This window comes from Pipistrellus kuhlii, unplaced genomic scaffold, assembly GCF_014108245.1.
Source record: "Pipistrellus kuhlii isolate mPipKuh1 unplaced genomic scaffold, mPipKuh1.p scaffold_m20_p_9, whole genome shotgun sequence".
NCBI lineage: Eukaryota > Metazoa > Chordata > Mammalia > Chiroptera > Vespertilionidae > Pipistrellus > Pipistrellus kuhlii.
This window is the reverse complement of record NW_023425595.1, coordinates 43146558-43172418: the sequence shown is the minus strand read 5'-3', so window position 1 is coordinate 43172418 and position 25861 is coordinate 43146558. Positions and strand designations below refer to the sequence as shown.

At 47.0% G+C, this 25861-nt stretch overlaps 1 protein-coding gene across 4 annotated transcripts in view; it reads left to right on the top strand.

Moving 5' to 3' along the window:
• The window catches only part of ME3 (malic enzyme 3), a 165470-nt gene that overhangs the window by 126015 nt on the left and 13594 nt on the right, over positions 1 to 25861 (top strand). For all 4 annotated transcript variants that reach the window (XM_045577575.1, XM_036427142.2, XM_045577574.1 and 1 more), the window contains one exon: positions 20935 to 21044. In XM_045577575.1, the coding sequence (XP_045433531.1) occupies positions 20935 to 21044 (110 nt within the window). The remainder of the gene's footprint in view (positions 1 to 20934; positions 21045 to 25861) is intronic.

Below are 25861 nucleotides of genomic sequence, written 5' to 3'. Positions count from 1 at the left end.
AGATGGCTCATTGTCTGGAAGAAGGTTTGGGAGCAGAGAGGGGAGGGAGAAGGGTGATGGGTGAAGGCCTATGACCTGGAGATAGTTAAGTATCTGGTGTTTCAGGAGGAAAACCTTCTTAGCCTGAGTTCTTCTGGGTTCTCGGCATCATTAGGGATGTTGTGAGTGGTTGTCACTTTCTACCTCCACATGGGGACCAGGCAGCATTAATAAGTCACCATGGGCTAAGCCTGTTAGATTTATGAGGTGTCATCTCTGTATGATGGTGCATGACATTGGCTCTTCTACCCACTCTTTCCTGCTTCATCTGTCTGCCATCATGGCCACCTGCTCACCCTGCCGAGGCTGGCATACTGCTGGGAGGGAGTTCTGGAAACAGTGCCCTACACACCCACACTTAGTCTGACAGGCAAGTCAGGCAAGGTAGAGTTTCAGCAACTCAGCAGATCCCTGCAGTCCCACGTGTCCTCTTGTCACTTGAAACGTGTTGACCCCGGAGTGCCCAGGCATGGCACAGCTGGTGTCTTTGGCGAACTGTTCCCTGACCGAGTTCAGCCATTCAAACCAAGCAGTGGCTGGAGAGAGAGCTGCTCCATCCTCTGCAGCCCATGAAGTCACATTTGGGGTGGGAAGACTGACCCCCACCACCACCACCACCACCACCACTTCTAGGTTTGTGACCTTGGGCAAATTACTGAACAACATTTTGTTGTTTTGTGTGTTTTTTATTTTGTTTCCTAAAATGAGAGAATATGATATTGTAGTTATTTAGGATGAGAATGACCTGTAGGGGGGGTAAAAAGGAAATTAGTAATAGAGTATGGGATGTGGGGGCAAAAGTTCCTTATGAAGCAAGAGTGCTTAGTCTTAGCTGGGAGTACAGATGCCCATCCGAGGGACAGAGGGAAGCCACAGCACTGGGATCCAGAGCCTGTGGAATCCCTATTGGGTGAAGGCAATATCATCTGCTAAGAGTAAAAATGGGGACGGAGGTGGTGGAGGCTTAAGGATAGAGGTGGTAGGAACTGGAATGCCCAGATTGGGGAATTAGAGGAAGATTACTGGGCAGCTCCATGGGCCCCCTTCAGGTTACTCTTCATGAAGTTAAATTTGGGCCCATTTAGCCTATTTCTGTGTTTTTCTCTAGCCATTTTCAACTGTCTGGATGCTGGAGACAGAGAGTAGGATTTAATCAGTGCTGGGATTTTTGCCTGGCAAAAGAGAGAAAGGAATTGGGAGTATATTCAAGGGTGTGATTATTGTGATATGTTATGAGGTCTAGGCTGGGTAAAAAGGGACATGAGGACACGGTGGAGGAGACAGGTCAGGGACAGCACTATGGTCACTGGGTGGGAAGTCTTGGTGACACCTAAGAATTATTGAATGGGTACTGTAGGGAAGCATAGGCCTTGGTTGGAAAGCCTGCAAGAAGGAAACTCCAAAAGGTTGGAACCTCCAGAGGAATTGGGTGAAGGCAACTGCCCCTACCTTGACTTTTCCATACAAGTCTGAGCCCCCAGGCATTTACTGGAATCTTTATGCTTAGTCTTTAGATGTCTTTACTTAAAGGATACTGCAGACATATATGTCTTCTCAAGAATGCTTACCCTCCTGATAATATCTCATAGTTAATTTTAGTTCAAGCTATCCTATATAAGCATAGTATGCAAATTGTCCCCTCGACTGGGAGTTCATCCAGAAGTTTGACCAGGAGGTGGGGATAACCAGGGGGAGGGAGGGACTACCCAGCCAGCAGCTAGCAGCCACTAGGGACCCTACCAGTGCACGAATATTGTGCACTGAGCCTCTAGTTGTTATAAAAAAATCCTAAGACAGGCAAATGAGGCTGTTTGGTTTTTCTAGTCGGGCAGTCCCTTAACCCTCTCTTTCACAAAAATATGTGTCACTCATCATTCATCCCTCACTCGGGGTCTGCTGGTTGACCCCAACAGGGTACTCAATAGAATGAGCTGGAAAGAAAGGAGATAGTAATCAGAGCATTGTGTGTTTGAAGCTGGGATTATGAGGGAAGTGCTGCTATTGAGAGGTGACCACCAAAGCAGCTAATTTAAGGGTCAGCTACATCAATCAATAGAGGCATAGCTGTGGGATCCCTTAACATGACCCACGTGGTTCAGGGCCCCTCAGAGTCCAGTTTTTGGAGAAGGCCGCACACTAAAATGAAGAAGCTAGAAAATAGTTAATTTGAGAAAATGGGGCCAGGCGGGAGTCCACCTCTTGGGGAGGACTACTCCATTCTCTGGCTTTTACCATTCCTTTTATTGAAATTCTAAGACAAAGACATCACTTAGGCAGAAAATTCCAACAACAGAAAATCAAGAAGAATTTACATATGATCAACAAATTCAAGTTGCCTCAGTTACCACTATCTCAACTAGAGGATGAGTTAATAGCTTCGACCATTCAGAGCCATCGAGGTTGGCCAGCTCCCTTTACATTTTACTACCAGTGACAATGTTTGGTTTTGGTTTCCAGCACATAGCATCTAGAACAAGGGAGGTGAACATCCACTTAGTTCTCCCCCCTTCAGATCATGCTGAATACTACATTTGGTTCTGGACAAGATATTTTGAGGATCATAAATCCCCTAAAGTGCCTTTGGAGAACAGCAAGCTTGATGGTGAAGGAAGTTAAAGGCTTGGCCTGGTGGGAGAAGACTTAGGGACTGCCCTGTCTATATCAACAGCTTGGTACTTCCTCCAGATATTTGAAAGTTTTCTTCCAAAAGAGGACTGGACTTGTTTCTGTATCCTCACATGGAGAAAGACCAATTGGTAAAATGCCAAAGGAGGCAGTTTTCAGCTAAACATAAGTCAAAGCTATCAACAATGCACTGGGCCTTCTGTGAGAATTAGTTCCCTGTCCCAGAAAGAATTCAAGAACATGTTGTGTGACTTATTGCTAGTGTTCTTCTGAGAGGAAATTTAAACTTCTGATACTCTTGCCAAGACCGGTTTGGCTCAATGGATAGAGCATCGGCTTGGGGACTGAAGGGTCCCGGGTTCGATTCCGGTCAAGGGCATGTACCTTGGTTGCGGGCATATCCCCAGTTGGGGGTGTGCAAGAGGCAGCTGATCGATGACTCTCTCTCATCGATGTTTCTAACTCTCTATCTCTTTCCCTTCCTCTCTGTACTATATATATATAAACTTCAGATACTCTTTAAGATGCCTTCCCACCCTAGCATTCTATTAGGACCACTTAAAATCCCTGGCTGGCAGGATAGGTATTATTCTCACTTCATAGAATAGGAAACCGAGGACCTAAGAGGCCAAGGAACTGTATCAGGTCACACTGTATCTGGCAGGACAGCATGTTGAACCTGGGTCTGCTGACTCAGAGGCCAGACTGCTTTCTACGATGCTGAGTTCCCTGTGGATGACAAGAAGGGAATGGCCTGGACTGTGAGAGCCTCTCTTTTGCTTCCTGTTTCCAAGGGTCACTGCTTATCTAATGAGTAACTAGTCATCCCATGATTCCCCACAGGGAAGCCTTGTTATTCGTGTGAGAAGGTTACATAAATTAGGATGTAAGAGGCCCTTCAAATCATCATTAAAGTCAGCTTATGGTCTCACAGACACAAGCAGTCCAGGGGTGAACCCTTGGGGAGAGCCATGCATCAGCCAAGAGGAATGTGTCCTTGACAGCTGGTTGTTTTGAGTCTCTAATAAGCTAACACGGATGTTTGTGGATACCGTAGGTGGGGAAGGAGCTGGTCTCTCCAAGCACTCTGAGGAATATAGTAGCCCCAAGATGGAATGCCTGGCCTTGAGTGAGTCAGCAGCCCCAAAGCCAAATACAATATATTCTAAGAAAGAACCTTAGGAAACATTGACTCCTACCTTCAACATCCTTGCCTCTTTCCAAATATCCTTCTAATAAAAAGCTCCATCTTCTTGCCCCTACCCACTCACCAGGATATGTTATACGATTTGGGGAGGGTGAGGAAGGGGCTGAAAAGAGTCAGTATGGCCCTGGCCGGTGCGGCTGAGTGTTTAGAGTGTCAGGCCTTGAACCAAAGGGTCTCAGGTTGTATTCCTGCCCAAGGGTATATATCTGGGTTGCAGGTTCAATCCCTGGCCCCAGTTAAGATATGTACAAGAGGCAGCCAATTGATGTGTCTCTGTCACATCAATCTTTCTCTCCCACACATACACCTTCCTCCCTCCCTTCCACTCTCTCTAAAAAAAAAAAGCAATGGAAAAATATTCTTGGGGGAGGATTAACAACAACAACAAAGAGTCAGTATGGCTCAGTTACTATCCTGGAGTTTGGTCACTGGGAAGTACCCACCAGAGCAGGGGCATCTCCATGTAAAGCTGTGAACCGAAGCAGTAGATAACTGTGAGTGTCCTGCTCACAGCTGAGACAATGCTTGATGTTTCTGTGACAAAGACTAGTTGTTCCATTCTTCCTGCTCTTTCCCTACCATGTGGTGGGACCTGGAGCATTGCACCTGAAGGACAAGTCCCCCCCCCCCCCGACCCCCATGGTTCCCACTTACATGGTACATTGTTCAGTTCTGTTACTTATAGTAGAATGGTTGGACATGGTCTGTTGGGTGTGCACCTAGAGCTCAGGCCTGTCTGATACTGGGCCTGGGTTAGACTGGAATTTGATGTCAGCAGCAGCTTAAGCCTTTTAGTAGACCAGAAAGGAAACTAACTCCTTTCTCTCTAACACCCCAAGCCCTAAAGAGAGAGATTGCTAAACTGTTGAGATAAAAGTCATAAAGAAGAAGGGAAATTATAGTTTTTGTTTTTTTTTAAAAAAATGACTTCTATTTTAAGTCATCTGCTTTTTAGCTCCAGGAAAATTTCTTCTTTTTGAGTCCCTTCATCTTTCTATCTCTGGATAAATTATCTCTAATGTTCTGTGATTATGTGGGAGAAGAGTAGGATTTTTTCCTTTCAACTTGAATATATCCCTGTATTTTGCATGAAGGAGAGATTTCCCATATTTCCATCAGAGTAATATACTTGCTTTAATTCTTAAGCATAAGTGAGCATGATTTAAAAAAAAAACATGCTGAATTACTTATGAAGAATACATTGAAAGCTATTTTAAATGTGTTTTAATTTGTAAGATATTACTTATTAAGAAATTGCTTGTTATGTTTATTTTTATCATCTAGTGGTACAGGCATTCTTAAGAACTTGTAAGTACTTAAGAACGGAATGAAAGAAAACATTGAGTAACCATCCTGCCCTTCCTTTAGTGTAATATAATAAAACTCTGAAACTAAGACTTACTTTCAGTGCATTGTTTTAAAGATAACAAATAGCTATTTCAAAAACTTGTTTAATCCATAAATGAAGACATATTACTGTCAATTTTTTTAATCAATATGAGCCCAGCTGGTGTGGGTAAGTGGATTGAGCATTGTTCCATGCACCAAGAGGTTGCTGATTCAATTCCTAGTAGGGTTTCTCTCCCATCAATGTTTCTACTTCTCTTTTCCTCTCTCTTCCTCTCTCTAAAGCTAATAAAAATATTTTTTTAAAATCAATATGGACATTGCTGAGCATCTGTTATATATAAGACACTACCAGGCACAAAGAAATAAACAGTCCCGCCCTGAAGCTTTTCATTTCAAGATGTTGTTATGGATCTAGTGGAGTTGAGAACTGACTGACCTCAAGCTTTCATAGCCTCTGAGTCTCTACATAAACCTGGAGCTCAAGAAGAGTTCTAGGAGGGAAATAGAAAGTTGGGACTTGCCAACATCGATGATATTTAGGGTGAAGGCAATGAAGTTTGGCTAGGGAAAGAAAGTAGAGCACGAAGAGACTGTGGCTCCCCACCATTTTCTTACCTTATAGACAACCCACCATTTCATGCCCTATGGACAACTGCAAGTCCGAGTACTCACATAATTTAGGCTCAAATCTGAGTAAGCAACAGGAGAAAGAACACATTCCATACAGATGATACATCGTGAGAAAAGCAAGGACACTGGAAAGGCAAGGATATGCAGAAGATGCTGCGAGACTGGCCAGACTAGAGACAAATCTGTATTGGTTCAAAATAAGGTTAAGTAGTGGGGAGCAGGCTATGGTAGGCTTTAAAACCCAGGCAGAGGGTCTTTACTCTCAGAGCTCAAAAGTAGAAAGGGCTCTGGCCATCTAATCCAGGGGTCTGTAAACCAAGCTTCTGAGAGCACCAGGCATTTACAGAGGTGCATTGGGGGTACTAAAAATGAAGTATTTCCCACCTAACCATATAAGACTGAAACTGCTTGAGAAACATCTTATTGTTTTTTTCATGGCGTCTGTATCGGGGTTCTTGCAGGGAATCTAGTGTTGAGGCCTCTACAAGGCAGGACGTTGGAATTGAGGTTCTTGCAGAAATCGTGGAGTTTCAGACGGCTGCCCTCCCAAGAAGAAGAAACAGGCTCTGCCCCCCAAGGAGATGACTAGGAACTTGTGCGAGGAAATGTCTCTTGGACAAAACCAAAACCAAACCTTCACCACATGTAAATTTAAAGTCCACACTTACAGTACACACCTGGTGCAAAAAAACCCAGGTTCAGAAGTGAGTATAAACTGTCGTCCCCTCCCAGTGGATGGCTGAAGCGCCGGGCAGAGGAAAAGCATAACTCCCCTGTGGGGGCACTCCCACACCCATGCTGTGAAATTCCTGGAGCGGAAAACAATGCTCCAAGGAAAATAAAGTCTTGATTCACGGAAATAGTTCACACTGTGGGAAAAGCAGATAAACCAATGGCTAATAAAACAATTAGAACCCCAAGAAAAAGAAATACTCTGAGAAAGATTATAAAGCAGCAATAGTTAAATGTATGAAAGAGATGTTTTTCTAGGAAAGAAGTAATAAGGAAAGTACCCTTATTACACTGTGGAAAGAAAATGTCAGGCAGACTTTAAAAAGAACCAGCTGAGACTTCTAAAGTGAGGAGTGGTCATGGAAACCCAGCAGGGTGCAGGAGTGGGAGGGCAGGACACCCTCAGAAAATCCAAAACCTCCCCAAACTCCCGCCTACAGGTGTTTCCGGGACACCCTCCATTCCTGCTCCCAATTATCCAAAAAGGAACTGGGACACCAAGATGTTTCACTAAGAAAGAGCCTTGTGAGCTGCTGTTGACGGAACAGCATTTCCTGAGGGAAAGAGAGGTTGGATAAGACTGGAATCCCGCCGAAACTGGTTTGACTCAGTGGTAGAGTGTCGATCTGCAGACTGAAAGGTCCCAGGTTCAATTCCAGTCAAGGGCATGTACATTGGTTGCGGGCACATCTCCAGTAGGGGGTGTGCAAGAGGCAGCTGGTCAATGTTTCTCTCTCATCGACGTTTCTAGCTCTCTATCCCTCTCTTCTCCTCTCTTAAAAAGTCAATAAAATATATTAAAAAAAAAAAAAGTCTGGAATCCCTACATCACAGCGTGATCACTCATGCCAGACAGTCAAGGGCCTCTTATTTCCTCCGTTTCTCAATTTCTCTGTATCCTGTTCATTGAAACATACGCATATGCAGTCTCATCTTATTCGGCATTCATTTTTGTAGGCTTAACAAGATTGGTTTTTAATAAAGTTGGGTAATTAGAAAAAAATTCCCAAAAACAAATGATCCATCAAGATAAGATATGAAAAGAAAAAAATACACCAGACTGTTCACAGTGATTACAGTTGAGGCGTGAGATTGTCAGGAGGTTTTGCTTGCCAGGCCATTCATTTCTATAATGTGTAATTGTTTGTGAGCAAGCATTTCTTTTGCAATTAAAAAAATAATGGATTTTTTTTTATCATGAGTTAAGCAGCAATTCTTTACTAAAGACAATTGTTCCTTGCATTCAAAAATAATTTAAAAAATAAGCAAGCATTCCACCGTTCACTCTCTGGTGAATTGAGTATTGAGCTGACCGTGGGTCTTACAGACAACAAAGCAACTCACAGACATGCACTCATTTGATACAATAATTCTATTAAGTAGATACAATAATTGTTCTATCCCACAAAATAGAAGTTCCAGAAAGGGATCTTTGTCTACCAGTCACTGTTATTTCATCTCAAGTACCCAAACAATACCTAATGCAGTGTGGATTCTCCACAAATACTGAATGAATGAATGAATGAATGAATGCTTTACAGATGAGGAAACTGAGGTACAGAGAGATTAGGGAACTTGTTCAAGGTCACACCTATAGCAAATGATGGAGCTAAGCTGTGAGCCCAGGTGGTATAACTCCAGAAACCACCCTAGACACTCTCTCTTTCTGCTCTTTTAACATGAAAGCAAAGTTCAACATATTCTAGACACCTTCTTGATACAAGGAAGATAAGTGAGAGGGTCTGTGGAAAATATCCTAATCAACATACTCCTGTTTTCTCTCTCTAGTTTGTTCTAGGGCAGACTCAGTGCCCCACCCTGCTTCTCCATCAAAGGGGCTCTGGAGGGACCAGCCATCAACTCCCATTTTTAAAACTCTAGCTATTGGCAGTGAGGAAAGCATCTTCTTTTTTTTATTTTGTATTTTTATTAAGATACTAGAGGCCAGGTGCACAAATTTGTGCACCAGTAGGGTCCCCCTGGCTGGCAACTGGTTGTTCAATCACATGGGCTTTTATCCAATATATATATAGATAGTAGATATGTGACTTTGTGTAAGTTTATGGTATACACATGTTGATTTGATACATTAACATATTGCCATATGAGTACCACCATAGCACTACATAACACCTCTATCATGTCACATAATTATAATTTCTTTTTTGTGGTGGAAAAAGTCACCAGCATCTGGGTCAGTTGGCTGGCATTCCTGGTTCCTACTTTTTTTTAATATATATAGGACACCCTCAGGAAACCCAAAACCTCCCCAATCATTGATCAGCTGCCTCCTGCGCCTTCGCTTCTGGGGATTGGGCCTGAAACCTGGGCATGTGTCTCTTTTTCCTAGTGATTTTCTCATCTGACTGTGCAGAAATAATTTTCTGTCTCAGTTTCCTTACCTCTAAAGTGAGGGAATTGGATCAAATGGACAGGTGTTTCTTGCTCAGGTATTTTAAAACGGTGATGTCTGCATCCTAGGGAGGACCAGGTGGGGAATGAGGTAAGATGCAGATTGACTGGCAGAAGATATTCCTAAAATTCAGTGTACATAAAAATACTGACCAGTGACCGTCTCTGCTGAGAAGGATTTAGAATGTGAATGCTCTCTTGAAATATTACATTCAAGGCTTAGAGTAAAATTTTGAAAATTTCTTTGTAGCCTGAATGCCATAGCTTGGGGGTTAGCTCCGTCCTCGGAAAGGGAAGTGCAGGAGGCAGCTGATCAATGATTCTCTCTCATCACTGATGTGTCTATCCCTCTTTTCCTCTCCCTTCCTCTCTGAAGTCAATACAAATATAAATTTAAAAAAAAAAAGAAAAAGAAAGAAAGGAGGAACAAAGAGTGCCAACCAACTGGTCCAGATGCTGGCGACTTTTTCCACCACAAAAAAAGAAATTATAATTATGTGACATGATAGAGGTGTTAGCTAATGCTATGGTGGTACTCATGCTCAAAGATTTACTACTGGGTCTGTGTAGACTGAACACACATCTAGTTAACTGCTCTGCCTGTGGTGTCGATCAAGGCTGGGGGGAGGAGGGGAAGTGGTCAAAGGGACTGGGGCATTTGGTTGGGTTTAAAAGTCATGGTCATCTGCCCAGGAAAAAGCTAGCAACTCACTTTTACAGAGCCCCTACTCCGTGCCAGGTGCTTCACATTTCATTATTACAGCAACCCTCAGAGATCAAGCATTGAAGCTCAGAAGGGTTAAGCAACTTGTCCAAAATCACTCAGCTAGAGATTGGAAGCGTTGAGACTCACCAGAAACCCGCCTAACTCCAGATCCTGAGGTTGTTTACCATGGACCCTCAGCTGCCTGCTCTACCACCCAGCCCTCCCCACAGTGGCCTCATCTGTGATGGATTGAATCCTTGAGGGTAAAGGAAATGGCTCAAGCGGTTGTGATACAAAGATGCTTTGGCATTGTAGCCTCTGGAAAGGAGAGTGCAGCTTCACGGAGTGACATCCAATGGGATGTGTGCCACTGGGTACAACTGGTGGGACTATTCTCTGCCATTCATTCATTCATTCATTCATGCTCTCTTATATTCAATATTTAGGGAGCTGGCAAGGATAGGACCTGGGCATACAGCAGCCTGTCTGCTTGGTGCTTTAACTTGGGTGTCTGAAGCTGACTTGCCCAGAGGGCAGGAAAGGCATCTGGTAAAGCTCTTTCTTTAGTTGTCCTGACACCCATGGTGAGCAAGACACACCCCACCCTCCAATGCCTGCCTCCTGCCTGCTTTGATCTAGTCTGTCACCCAACCTGACTCACTCTTCCACTTTCTTCCCCTCCACGGCTTGAGCTCATTTTGGTCCCAAAAGCCTACAAACACAGACTGGGTTTTCTGACTTTATTGTCTTTCACCCCTAGACTCACTGTCATAATTCAAGGTGGGATTTAGCCCAGTCTGTGAGTGAGGGGCAGTTTAGACTCTGGGGAAGGTTGAGGCATGACTGTGTGACAGACTGTATGGTGCAAATGCTCAGGTAGATCAGCTGAACAGAAAGGTCTGAATGGACCGAGCTCATCAGAGAAGCGTCACAGAAGACATCATGGACCTCGTGACATGTCAAATGCTGACGCTCCCAAACCAGCTGGTGGGCTAGTGGCTGGGAAACATGCACAGGCTTTATGAACACAAAGTTGAGGAGTGAGTTGCTGTGCCCTAGAGAAAAAAAACTCAGCACTGGCCTCTGACCTTTGAGAGGTCAGGGGTCAGCATGTCAGCCACCATCCATTTCCCAGCACTGGGATTTCTGGCGCCATTTGCGTGCTTGCCCAGGAACTCAGACAAACAGGGAGATTGGGGAGGAAATCCAAATTGTTCCTGAAGTGGTTTCTGTCTGGCCGGGGATCGCGTCAGAATAGTGACTGAGGAATGGCCACATTATTCTGGGATTTTTGCTTAGAAATTGCTGCTTCCTGTGACTGTCGTATTACGTGATGGGAGTTTTCCCCATTGGGCCAGAATGCCAGTCACAGGAGCCCGCCAGTCTGGCTGCAGGAGCTGAGCTCACATGGCTCCAGTGAGGGACCTGGGAAGGAAGGGCCTCGGGCTTCCACCCTCCCTCCCCACCCCCTGCAGGAATCCTTTCCTCAACTTCTTTGTCAAGTGGAACCTCAGGGACCACAGCATCATTTCAGGAACTGGCAGCCCCTTCCCATCCCGTGTCCGAAATCTCTGCCTTATGGGCACCGAAATGTGTGTCCCTCTGATGTCCACCTGTCGGCTCTGCTGTTTCCAAGGCCAGTGAACAGAGCAGTCCACCACCTTTTTGAAGATAATGATTATCCTTCATTCCACTTGGCGTTGTCTTTTTTGGTCTCAATATTCCCACTGTCAATTAGATCATTCACTTTCTATTCTTTGCTTGTTAGGAAATTTTAGATTGTTGTGCTTCATAGTCCAATAAGATGGTCATAATATATGCTTTCTTTTTTGTTGTAAAATATTTGTGGACATGAATAGTGAAATGTTTTTATTGTAAGAAAAGGAAACTCACTAAAGGCAACCAAAAGAATGGCTTGAGGTGATTATAAGAAAAATAAATCTTATGGAATAAAAAAATATATATTCCCACTGTCTCAAATCCATGGTTTAAGGTTTCCTCACCTACAGAACAGTTCCCTGTCATCCCTGTGGATGTCTTCCAGCCCCACCCGCAGCAGCCCGATTCCCTCACTCATACTTGTCCACGGTGGAGCTGGGCATGAGGGCTCCACTTCCTTCCCTCCAGTCTGGGAGGTCCTAATAAGAGGGATCATGTCTTCTTCACATTCTAACTGGACTCTGGCTCTCACCTCCTCCCATCTCCTTAGGCTCACCTCATCCTTACTCACCTCTATCCATACTCCATTATCTGCATTTTACCTCATTACCATACTCCATTATCTCTTATGCACGCTTCCTATCTCAAAAATGAATCCATCCTCAGTCCCACATCCCCCAGTGGCTGTCACCCTCCCTCTACTTCAGAGCAAAGCTTCTTGAAATTCAATGGCATTTCCTCCCCTTTCATTCCCTCTACAGCCCCCTGCAGAATAACTCCCTCCCCACCACTCCACTTCTAAATGCCAACTCCCACAGACACTTCGAGATCCCTGTTTCTCAAGACATCTCAGCAGCCCCTGACACGCCTGCTCTGCCCGCCCACCTTTTACCTGGCAGTTCTCCTGCTCGCTTTCCCTTGCTGGACTCCCATCCTCCGCCCCCTCTTCTCTTTGGACGTAGGTGTGCCCCAGGGTTCTGTCCTTGGCCCCGCTCCCTGCTCCCTGCACATGCTCAGCCTGAGACCTTCATCCAGGCCCATGACGGATGGCTCCCCATGCCCTGAACTCCACGTTCCTTTCTGCTGAGCCTCATGAAGTCTTCTACTTATAAGCACATCCCCCAGGCATCTCGGCTCCTCAGGCTCAGCACATGCCAAGTCTGTCTTACCAAGTAAGCTTGTCTGTCCTTTCCCATACCTAATCCTGGGCTCCTCCTCCTCCTCCTTCTTCCACATCTGGCCATTATGAAAGCCTGCCTTAATAATCATTGCCCTCATGGACTCAGTGCCTACAGTATACCAGGCTTTTATAGATATCATCTCATTTTATTCTCACAACAGGACTGCAAGGTATTATTCTCCTATTCTTTTATCAGAGAAAACTGAAATTTGGATTCAAATTTGAATTCATTAAGTGAGGGAGCCAGACCCTTTGGATCCCAAAGCTCTCCACACTGCCATTCCTCCTCACATCTTTCCCAGCACCTCTCCTCCCGCTCTGTGCCCATTGCCTCAAGGATTTCATGATCTCTCACTGGGGTGGCACACACACCTCCTGGTCTCCACTATGCCCTGCCGCTGTCCATCACATCAGCCACTCTGCTGCCCAAATGAACTTCCTAAAACATAGGCCACTTTCCTTCCCAAAGCCTCTCAGGGGGCCCCATTGCCCTCCAGACTACCTAGGCTCTTTACACAGGGTGGCCCCAGGCTCCACCAGCCTCATCTCTGCCCACTTGCCCTTCTTCACACTCCTCTCCCAAGCCTGACTCTACTAATTTCCTCACAGCTCCAGGAAGGCCCCCTGGTCTCATTCCACTTGCATCTGCTGTTCTCTCTGCCTGAGGTGCCCTTCTCCTGCCTCAATACCCCCCCTTACACACACACACACACACACACACACACACACACAGTCTGTCCAAGCCGCACCTGGGTCTCCTAAGCCGTGAAGCCCTCACTGCCTTCCCCCTCAGCAGACCTGCCTGTGCCTTGAGGCCTCCCACACATCTCTTTTTTATGAGCCTTGCCACAGTATGTTGCAGCTGCTTTTGCATTTTCTTGTGCCCCGGACTGTGAGATTCTTGTGTTTGCCTTTGTAGCCCGGAGGTAAGACAGTCCCTTGTTCACGGTGGACACTTAGGAATGCTTGCTGAATTGATGTTTTATGGCGTGCCTAAGATAATTCCTGATACAAAGAGGGTGCCCTGCTGTATACATTTCTTAACTACTTAAAACAGAAATGTCAATAAATAATGGCGATGCAATGTGATATGTGCGATTACAGAGATGTGTGCAGGGTGGCACGGCAGCCCAGAGGAGAGAATTGCTGCTACTCGGAGGGTAGAGAGAGTGATGGGTCAGAGAAACTTTCCTAGAAGAGGTGACACTTGGGCGTGGACTCACAGTTGGCCTGGTGAGAGGAGCCTTCTAGGCACTTGAGGAAACTGTGGAGCTGGGCAAGGGCCCACAGAGGCGGGGAAGCAGCAGCATGTACCAAGGATGTTGGAGGGCACGGGCAGGGGATGAGCATTGAGGTTGGAGCCAAAGTGAACACCTCCTGAAGAGTGTGGAGGTTTTTTAAATATATTTTTATTGACTTCAAGAGACGAAGGAAGAGGGAGAGAGAGAGATAGAAACATTCACGATGAGAGAGAATCATGGATCAGCTGCCTCCTGCAAGTCCCCCACTGGGGATCGAGCCCACAACCTGGGCATGTGCCCTTGACCGGAATCAAACCTGGGACCTTTCAGTTTGCAGGCTGACGCTCTATGCACTGAGCCAAATCAGCTAGGGCAACCTGAGGAGTTTGGGCATAATCCCAGAGGAAGTGAGAGCCCTGTAAGGACTGGGAGAAAATAAGTGGCCTGCACAGGTCTGTGTTTAGAAAGACAGGGAGGATGGATTGGGGGAGGGGAATAAACCCGGAGGCAGTGAGATCAGTTATTACAAGATCCTGGCCAGAGTGGCAATTGCAGTGTTCCCTGGGAGAGGTGGCCTCGCCCTGGATCCACCGTGCCCCATCTGGTAAAATCCTTTCTGAAAGGGTCGTGTCTCTCCAAGTTTGCTCCAGCACAGGTGGGGAGGACGGCACCCAGAAGGTAAGGTCTCTGGTCAAATAAGCTTAGAAAATGCTGGGTTAACTGGTTTCTTAATGCAGGACTTTTCAGAGCCTTTAATATGCATTGCATATAGTGTAGGTAACTTTCAGAGTTTCCCTAATGGCGTTAGCCACAGAAACGCTTTCTGAGTGCATCTAAAGAAACTCATGTTTAATGGAGTATGCAAAGTAGAAACAAAGACCAGAGCTCTATGATTCTCTGCTCTAGTTCCTGGGAGGAAAACATAAATAAACGCAATTGCTTTGCATCGGGTGACGACCGATGCTCTCAATGAGCCCTGAGCCCTGGGAAACGGGGATGTGTGTTTGTCACTGGGGGGCAGAGTGGGCTCCCATGGAAATCCGAGTGGTACTTTTTAGTCATTCTGTTTGGACACAGGCTCCTCCCAGGTGCCTTGTGTTTGTTCAGGCCTGAAAGAGGTCAGGCCCAGGTGTTTGAAAGAATGGCAGGTCCTGACCTGTGGAAAGAGAAACCAGGCCGGCAGCTTCTGGAATGCTTTGCTCTCACACATCCCCTCACGCAGCTTACGGTTGGCTAGCTGGAGGAAGGATGGGGCAGCCACCTCAGAGTCTCCTCACCCGGGGGCAGGTGCCCAGGAGACCTGGTCACAGTGTCACACACAGCTCACCGGGGCTCCCAGGCACGGTGCTGGGGACGGGGAAGGGGGGGGCGGAGAACATCCACCCAGCAACAGCCTGGAGTCTCTCAGTGAGCCCTGGCCTTGGAATGCCTTAATGGCCGCGCCAAGGCCATTTCCCTGCTGAGTCCCCAGGGTGGAGAAATCCGGTCAGCTCAGTGTGTGGCTGTGGAGGCGCCTCTGTCTCTGTGGCAGGAATCCTCCCCTGCAGACGCATCAGATGTTCCTGAGCCCCTGCCAGGCGCAGTGAAGAGTTGAAAAGTGCAGAAGGGGACAGATAAGCAGGAGCCTCCCTTGGCCTTGGGCAGGCAAGAATGTCAGCAGTAGTTGCCAGCACTGAAATCGGGAAACTGCCCAGAGCCCTGAGGAGGGGTCTACACGGGGTCCCTTCTGAGGGGCTCCTGCCGTTACAGCTGCACCCCCGGGAGGGTGGCTGCCTTGGCCGGGCCAGGACACTCAGCTGAGCTGGTGAGTCTCAGCTCAGAAAGGACCCCACAGTACTGACTCAGGATTCTCCTGTCACGTGTTGTTCTTACTCGGGATTGTCAGCAATCCCTACGTGGGACTTGTAGAAATGTCTGAGTGAAGCTCCTAGTAGATCTACTCCAACCCTGTACTAAGTAGCCCGCGCTGCTCCACCAACACTCTCAGAGCAGGATACTAAGATCCAGAGAGAGGGGACCCAGCGCTTATGTCAGGGACAGAGGGAAAAGGCAATTGTCCTCTCTCCCAGGCAGTGTTTTCTTCATCACATGGCACTTCCTTATCTTTTACAAATTCACATCGCCATTAAAACTAAACTAAGGTTAAGTTTACAGTGGGATACAGCCAGCTTCAGATTCTAGTCCCACCACTTTCCAACTGCAATGGAATCAGTAACCCCTGGACAGCAGCTCAGGACTCCTCCAACATAGCAGCTACTTCATAAGGTCACGTGAGGGTCAATTGAGATAACATGTGAAGTGTTCAGGGAGATGCCCCCCAGGAAATCAACACTCAGTGAAGTTTAGCTATTTTTGTTACTGTTTTTGTCAGTGAGAAGTTAATGAGTCCATGTAAGGCAATTATAATTAACATTTAAATTGGCATTATGCTGAACGCTCATTATCTGTATTTGAATGTCCATAGACGAATTGAGAAAAAAGAATTTTTTTTTCCCCACCAAAGCCATTTACATTTTCAGTTTGATTTTGTTTTTGGACTTAATTGGCTTTTGGTTAGTTAGTTTCACAAGTTGGAAGACAGACTCACAACACTAAATTTTCAGCAGCTCCTTTATGTATACCCTTTCCGAGAGCATCAATAGATGCTTTTGGATCAATAGAAGGATGGTTGGATGGACCGACAGATGTACACATGGACAGATGGGTGATGCTAAGAGAGCAATTGAAGCAACCACCCTTGATTCAGACTAGCGAGTGGTCTGGCTTAATGAAAAGCCTTGAAGGGGGTGGGGGAGAGGCAAGAGGCTGGGAGACATTGGTGAAGGCCAAAGGTCTCAGTGGAGACAAAGAACAGGGATAATGGAAGTGAGGGAGGTGGAAGTGAATCATCCATCTTGGAGAACATCATGCTGAGTGAAATAAGCCAGTCAATGAAAGAGAAACACCATATGACCTCACTCATTTATGGATAATAAAGAACATTATAAACTGATGAACCAAAAGATAGATATAGAGACAGTAAAGTAACAAGCAGGCTGTCAAATTACAGCAGGGAGGGGAGGGAGATCTGGGAGAGATAAGAGATCAACCGAAAGACTTGTATACATGCATATAAGTACAACCAATGGACACAAAACTCTGGGGAGAGAGGGTATGTATGGGGGGGGGAGGGTAATGGTAAAATATGTACACAGATAATAATTTAATTTAAAAAAAAGATTTAGAGACAATTAAAAAAAAAAGAATCATCCATCTTATATAAAAACTGTTGCTTGACATTTTAACCCTGCTATTTTGGCTTCTGTAAATGCTTACTTGCTTAAATAATCTAACCTAATAGAGTAATATGCAAATTAATCATTACTTCACTGCACAAGCCACACCCACCCGCCAATCAGAGCAAGTATGCAAATTGACCCAACAAAGATGGTGGTTAATTTGCATACACAGGGAGAGAGGAGTGAAGACTGAAGAAAGCATAGAAGGAAGAGGGAGGGAAAGTGGAAAGCAAGGCGGCTGCGGGTGCTGGAGGGAAAGCACTGGCAGGGCGTTTGGGGTGGGGCGGGGAGAAGTGGCCCCAGAGACTGTGGCAGCCGGTGCAGTGGGCACAGCAGGTCGGGCATGCGGGGTGAGGCGCATAGCGGTGGTGGCAGTGCACGTGGCCAGAGACGGTGAGGGCCATGGGCTTGGTGGGCACGCCCTGCCCCACCCTGCCATGCTCGGGTGGGGGAAGCAGGAGAGGAGGCGGTAGCGGGAGGGAAGCCCACTGGAAGTCTTGCAGGGATAATCCTGCAACAGGTGCCTAGTAAAGAAATAAGATTACTCCTGTCCAGAGAGGACATAAACCTTCCCTGGAAGAAGTTATCAATGCTGGTGCCAGGCCAGGCCTCTGGTTGAGGTCTCAAAGCCCCAGCACATAGGCTCTTTAAGACCTTGCAAAGGGGACTGGAAAACCCCATATTTGGGAGACAAAGAGGAATAAAAGATATAAATAGGGAAACTTCCTTCAGGTTTTTGGCCCAGAATTTAAGAGAGATTTTCCCTGAGCCTGCATGTAGTAGTAGTAGTAGTAGTAGTAGTAGTAATAATAATAATAATAATTAAATGTAACTCCATCTCTCTAAGCATTGCTTGGTTCTTCTCTGGTTTTTCTGTAACAGAAGGAGAGGCTGAGCTCAGAGACTGAGACGGGCAGTATGAGATGCTAGAGCAGGACTGGTTCCTGGTGAGGAAAGGAGGGGGAGCAGCGATGGGGAGGGTGTCCAAGATGAATAGGGTTGTGGAGTCCCAGCAGGTCTAGGATGCCATCTAGGTTATTGGATGGGTGAGTCACATAGCCTTTTGTGCAGTCCCAAGTTAGGGTTAAAGCATCCTGAATTAATGAAGGTTTACTCAATATCTCTGCATATTGCTCCCTGGGAGGTTCTCTTACATAAAACTGAGTGTAATGTGAAAGAGTAATAACAGTGCACTGAACAAAAGTGCTTATTTATAACTCTCGCCTTATTTTTACCTCCAAGGGGTGCTATTTAAAGGTCGTGTGTGTGTGTGTGTGTGTGTGTGTGTGTGTGTGTGTAAGAGAGAGACAGAGAGGGAGAAAGGAGACCACGTACCACATTCTTTTGTTGTCTGACCTTTTCAGCATTTAGCTCCAGGCCAATTGTGGAGTTACACTGGGAGTCTTGTGAGGATTATATATAGAAAATGTCACCAGCAACCAAAGACATTCTGTTCCCCCTCCCAACTCAAATACTTGAAATTCACACCCTCAACAAAAATTCACAGTAAATTTTGGCTTGCCAAGCACAGCACTGTATTTGTGCACAGGAAGTCTTATGTATCATTTCTCTTCATCGTACAAGAAGGGAGCTGGAGGTGGGTCAGGAGACACAGTGAGCCCCCACTCCTACCCCATTCAGCACTTGCTCTGTGACTGTAAATAAGAATTGTGGCCTGGATGACACATCTGTTTAGCACTTTGTTATTTAAAGTCACCTTCAGGTATGGAGTTCGATTCCAGGCAAGGCCATGTACCTCAGTTGCAGGCTCAACCCACCTCTCTCATTTGGTGTTTCTCTCTCTTTCTGTCTCTCTCCCCTCCCTTCCACTCTTTCTAAAAATCAATGGGAAGAATATCCCCAGGTGATGATTAACAAAATAAAATAAAATAAAAATAACAAAAGCCACCTTCAGCTTTTCGTTCTCAAAACAGCCCACAGAAGTTGTCCAGGCAGATATTATTGTGCCCACTGACAGATGGGGAAACCGAGGCAGAATAGAAAAGTGACATGACTTGTGCAAGATCACTCAGTTGTATGTGGCACAGCCAGGTCAAATCCACAAGCCTCGTAACCTCGGCCCAGAGCTCTCAGCCCTGGATGGTGGCAGTTATCGCCCCTCCATTTCTGCCCTGTAACACGAACCCGCCTCCCGATCCCCCACCAACAGCCCTAACTCACTAACATTCTGGGAGGACCGTGGTAGGAGCAAATATTTGCATTTCTAGTGTACAGGGTGTCATGCACAAAAGTTTGAGGTTGCAAAAATGTTTTATGGGCCATTTTGTGCTCCTCAACCCCTCATAGCCACCAGCCTCGTCAGAAACAGATGTCCCCCACAGCACAGGAAGCCCACACAGAAGTGTGCGCCCCACTCACCTTTTCAGCAAGGTCATAAATCCTTCTGTCCTGGCTGGTCCAGAGCCTCTAGGCCAACATGGTTGTGGATGGCAGAACACTTCTCCTACCACCTGCCCTCTCTTCCCCCCCGCCTCCCAACTTCTTGCTGATCAATCGGGAAATTTTTCTCTCAATGAACATGACCTCAGATACTATTTGTCACAAATTGACCCATGAGATGAAGTCTTTTTATTTGTTTTGTCCATGGATTGGGTGATTTTTAATAAGTCATATCACTCTTGCTTCCAGAAAGACTCCCATAAGAGACACGATACTACAACAAAACTACCAAAACCAGGGTCAAAGGGCAAGAATGAGTCAGGGGGAAGTGGTTGCAGAAAGCCCAGGCTGAGGGAACCCATTGTCAAAGAGGAGAAATCTTAGCTCTCACCTTTCTCACAGACAATGTCAACTGCAAAAGTAGGTTATGAGTCTAGTCATTTTTAAAGGAACACAAGCTTTAACCTGACCTTGGAAGCTAGAAGGCATTTCAGGCATAGACTACAAATAAGACATCTCAGGTGGCTTTGTGGGCGTGTCTTCACCCACCAAGGCAGTGTTTCTCAGAGCTCTCTGCACTGTCAGGTCAGATCCATCTGGGCGCTTGCTAAAATGCAGACTCCAGTACGGTGTGGAGACCATAGTTAATAATTAATATGTATCGGATGCTTGAAGCTTGCTAAGAGAGGAGATCTTAAATGTCCCCACCATTCAAAAAAAAGGGGGTCACTGTATAAGGTAATAGATGTGTCAGTTAATGGTTTCACAGGGATATGTATATCACAATAAAAATGCAGTTTACTGAACCCCTCTTCCCCCCAAACTCTCTGCGTGAGAATCCCTGGTGATTTGCATTTTAGACTGAGTCTTCTATAATTTCAAGCTGGAGAACACCCTCACCAAGGCATAAGCAGAAGACAGGGGCTTAATGCAGTGGCCTTTCCCAGCCTCCCTTGCGTCTTCTCAGGGAATAGCGCCAGACCCACAAGAGTCTCTGGTGGAGGAACCTAGGGCTTTGGGATGCATCCAGGGCACATGAGGAGGCCACAGTGGCTCCCCAGGCCCTGGTGCTGGAGAAGCTGGGCTCTCTGCATGCACTGAGTTTAGAATGAGATTTCTGCTTGGATTCCAGATGGCCACCGGCCACAGGCCACAGGCCAGAGAGAGCAAGCCCCATCTCAGCCCTTCCACCCACATGGGTCTGCCATCCATGGCCCCTGGGAGCCACCAGCCCTCATTAGAGACAGTGATATGGGCTCTACTGACCACCAAGCCCAGGGCCCTTCCTCTCCCCCTTTCCCATCTCATCCATAACTGGACAGGGAGAGGCCGGAGTCCAGGTACCAGCCGGGTGGCAAAGACCTCCAGTTGAACGAGCCATGCCACACTGGAGCCTCCCACCCCAGTGCAGGCTGGGGAATGCTAGGATCAGCCTCGAGAGGCAGTCACAAGTTCTTTCCTCTCCCTCCCCACAGGTTTGGAATAAATTGCCTCATCCAGTTTGAAGATTTTGCCAATGCCAACGCCTTCCGCCTGCTTAACAAGTACCGCCATAAGTACTGCATGTTCAACGATGACATCCAAGGTAGGTCTCTACCCGACCCGACAAAGCCCCCGAGGATGAACGCCTCCTGACAAGGCTCTCCTGGATGCCAAAGAGGGGGCCCCTGGTAGCTGGTTTGCTGCCAACAGCTGTTGAAGAAAGACCGCTAGACTTGCTTTCAACTACCACGTGGCTAATTCTTAGCTCTGTGACTTCAAAGAAGTCTCTTAAGTTTGTTAAGCCTCAGATTCCTCATCTATAAAATGGAGATCATTGCTACTTCAGAGGAAAGTAAAAATTATATAATTTAATATCTGATATTAATAACTTAATAAATACTAAGCAACACTGTCATTTCCTAGCTACTTGAACTTGAGCAGATCGAGTCTCTTGGGATGGGCCTTGGAACAGTTTCATCATCTGTTCAATGGGGATAATAACTCCTTGGAAGATTATTGTAAACATTTAAAAAGCTAATATAATGGAAAGTACCAGCGCTTAAGACTGCCATAACAATGGTCTTCCCTGGCCACAATAACTTGCTCTCGGATTTTCCAAAACACAAGATGTATTCCTGTTAGGGAATCAGAGCAATCCTCCTCATATCTTGGCTGGAATGGATACTCCTCAGAATGGTGGCCCTAAAAGACATCAGCCCCAGGGAACTCCAAAAGCCAAGGAGCGGGAAGCATCTTCGAGTTCAGGTTCAACTTGGTCACCTGTTCTGCGGACCAGAAATACCTGAAGGCCCTTGCCTCTTGCTGTGGAGATGCCAGTATGTGAACCCAGAGTGGAAGGGTTGGTCCCTCAGGGGTCATCTCTCCCCATCCAGGCGTTCCCAGTAAGGAGCTTTGTGAGCCATTCCTAGGACTTTGTACAGCCTCGATGCCATGCGGGGTATTTATTTTTTATTGCTTTTGGTGGGGCCCAGGTGTTGATCTTCGGGAGTAAAAGGTTGGCCAGCCCCTCCTTTTGCAGATGAGGCTCACACAGGTCACAGCTTTGCATCAAATGAGCTAAGAGGATCCAAACCCAGGTAACAATAGCTAAGGATTAGAGCTGGAGCCCCTAAGGATTTAAGCCATTTGGCCAGAGCCACAATGCAGAAAAGTGGGGGCCTGTCTCAATCCAATGTCTGGCAGGTAAGCTCTATGGCTCAAAACGGAAAACTCAAAAACTTAACCGTGTGAGGGTGACGATGCCTGACATACTACACGGGCACCATTGGCCTTGGGGATGAGGCGGGCCTTGGGCAAGGCAGTCCACAGAAGGCTGGTGGGTAGGAGATCGCTCTGGGGCTGGCAAGCCACTGGGTTTTCTGTCCCCAACCACACACTGTGGGGCAGCTATTAGGGAGGCCAGGCGCCCACGGTTACTGGCCAGCGGTGTCCTGGACCTGGCTCCTTTGAGAGGACAGGCCTGGCCATCGCTCCTGCCCTTCCTCCTCCCGGTCTCTCCTCTCCTCAATGCAGGGAGGCCTCTGGGTCCCAGCTGAAACAACAAAGTCACCTATGGCCTTTTGCAACATTCCGGAGGGGGCTGCCAGCGATGAGTCAGGGCAGGCGGCAGCCCTGTGCACCCAGAAACCAGCCTGGGGCACAGAGACTTTCCATGGGGCGGGGAGGGGGCAGGAGGGCAGGGGCAGCCCTCCTGCACACCCACTACTGGGGATCGAACTGCAATTCCATGTGCCCTTGACTGGAATTGAACCCAGGACGCTTCAGTCCCCAGGCCAATGCTCTATCCACTGAGCCAAACCGGCTAGGGCCAACTCTGAGACTTTGAATGTGCTGGCCCCTCTGTCTAGAACTCTCTTCTGCTCTTGGCTCATTTCTCTTTGTCCTTAGGGACTCAACCTCCCCACCCCCAGGACACGGCACCCAGGGCCAAGCCTGTCCCCACCTTTCCCGGGGCAGGAAGGAGGTGACATTAGAGGGTGGTCACCTACCATGCAGAACGCTGCTCAGTACCACAGGGCTCAGATGCCACAGTAGGAAAGGGGTGGGAGAAAAGGAATGGCCCAGCTCTGAAAACTGTTTAGCCGGTTTGTCCTGTTTATGAGTTATTTCTGGCTGTCAGGGGTCTGCGACAGCCAGACACACACACACACACACACACACACACACACACACACACACCTTTCTATTCTCTCTCCCCCACAGTGAAACTAGCCCCGTGTTCTGAGGCTGTCCCAATCCCGAGGTTCTCATGACTCTCCAGCATCTGATCCTGGCTCCTCTGAGACACCCCCTCTCCCACCCCATAACCTGTTGATTCCATTAAATCCCCAAAGAAGCAGAGAAGGTGGTAACCATTCCTCTGGTTCCTCCCAAACTGCAGCAGAATAGGCCTAACCCCACCCTCTCCATAGGCCAGGAAGTGCCTTCTAGAGAGTCTGAGGGCTCCAGAAAATTCCCCGCATGACACAGAAACAGGGTTGAGGAAGTCAGAGGAGCCCTTTGCTTCATATCCGATAAGGAGAACTTGAATTTTCTGAACCTTTATGCTGTGAACTTCCTGTGAACAAAACTGTTCATTCATCTAATGTGCCCAAAGCCGAGCCCAGTGAGGCCCCAGCACACTCAGTGGCTAATGAGCACTCGAATGGCTGCAGTCCAGTGGCTCCTGGAAGCAAGCCTGGCCTGGGAGTGCCCGCCCAGGGCCCCAGGCCTCCCAACCCACCTGGCCAGACCCCAGGGAGCTTAATTCCCTGTCCTGCTCACAGCCTGGCCTCACCCGAGAAACAGCCACTCCTTCCTCTTTTCTCCAATAATCTGTTGCTTAGCATGGAAGCTCCTTTGACTTGGTGTGACTACTGAAAGCAGAAGACAAACCACCTTTTCAGTTTGCCCTTGGTGCATATTTCCTGAACCTACAGCCTCCAGTACCCAGTTTGCAGGAAGTGCAATTGTGGAAAGCTCCCTCAGAAAAGGGAGATTTATTTTTCTTTCTTTTTTTTTTTTTTTTAATATATTTTATTGATTTTTTACAGAGAGGAAGGGAGAGAGATAGAGAGCTAGAAACGTCAATGAGAGAGAAACATCGACCAGCTGCCTCTTGCACACCCCCTACCGGGGATGTGCCCGCAACCAACTTACATGCCCTTGACCAGAATCGAACCTGGGACCTTTCAGTCTGCAGACCAATGCTCTACCGCTGAGCCAAACCGGTTTCTGAGGGAGATTTGTTTTTCTTTCATCATGAAGGAGGAATAACCAGGCACACTTTCTGCTGCCGTGTCATTTACAGCACATTCCAAAATATCCTTGGGCCCGGGGCTATTCCGGGGGTTTCCTCCAGAGAGCTAAGCAGCTTCCTTCCTCTCCACTTTTAAATCCCTAACATGTTACCCAAGCGTCCCCCAAAGATAACTTTACTTGCCACACTTTATATTAATATGGGCTTGAAGAACTGCTGTTTTCCTCTTGAGTTTGGGCCTGTAATTAGGATAACTTGCCACTTCAGAGGGTGGACTCAGAGGAAGATCCCAGAAAGGTGACCATGAGTGTGGGTTCCAGAAACCAAATACCAAGAGTTTCCCAAAGGAAAAATGAGCCACAGAGTCAAATGCTGCTAAGAGAGAGGTCAAGGACGAGGAGGGCTGTGGCCTGACCACTAAATTTGGCAAGGCGGGCCCTGGCCAGTGTGGCTCAGTTGGTTGGGTGTCCTCCCATGCACCGAGAAGTTGCAGGTTCAATTCCCGGTCAGGGCACATGCCTGGGTTTCAGCTAGATCCCCAGTAGAGAGCGTGCAGGAGGCAGACTATCAACATTATCACTCACATCGATGTATCTCTCTTTGTCTCCCTTCCTCTTTCTCTATAAAAAAAATAATAATAAATCAATTTGGCAAGGTGAGGTGCTAGTGACTTGTCAAGAGATAGAGAGTAGTCACTTGATTGGATTGGGTTTTAGGGAGACCAAAAGGAAACAGAGTCAATGAGTAAATTCTGCTCTTTAGCAGAGTTTGGCTCTAAAGGAAAGTAAGAAATAGGGTGGGAACTACAGGGGCAAGATAGGCTTTTTTAGCATGGAGTTTTATGGCATATTTGTATGCTGATGGCGGTGATCCAGGAGACAGGGAGGAATAGAGATATATTGCAGAAAAAAGGGAGGGAGCTACAAGACAAATTCCCTGAGTTGGCAAAAAATGATGGGATCTGAACACACAAACCTGGAGACAGCTCTAGCTAGGAGCCGGGGCAGTTCATCCATTGTCAGACAAGGAATGGCAGAGCATAAGGACTTGGAGGAGGAGGGTTTATAGACTTGGTGGTGAGAGGATTCAGAAGTTCTCTCCTGATAGTTTCTGTTTTCTTCAAACTTCACTTTCCACTTTGGAGAGGGAAGTGAGAGGGGAATAGAACCTACTGCACAGAGTTGTTGTGAAGACTCAATGAGCAAATGCAGGTAAGCACATACTAGCACATCGCATAGAGCCAAGGTCAGGTGAGAGTGATCACTAAATGACAATTGCCTGATATCCTTTCATTGAAGTTTTCCCATAGTTTCGTGTTTTCTGCCTCTTCCAGAGTCATAGCTGAACATTTATATCCACTGCCTAAATTCATTTCCCTCTACCTCCCACCCCTCCATTTTCCTCCAGGGAAACCCCATAAATGCTGCGCCTGCCACCTTCACCTGTAGAGTCAGGAAAGGCTGTCTGAGCTGCCGAGACCCTGAAGCAGCACCAGGTTTCCCTGCTTTGCTTCCAACTGGGTGACTGACAGGCAGGCCATTGCCTCTCTGGCCTCATTTCCTTTTCTGTGCAATTGTTGGATGTTATTCTCTCCAATCCCCATACAGCACTGGATTTTAGCACTGAAAATTCACTTTTCCATAATGGGCCACTTCTGTATT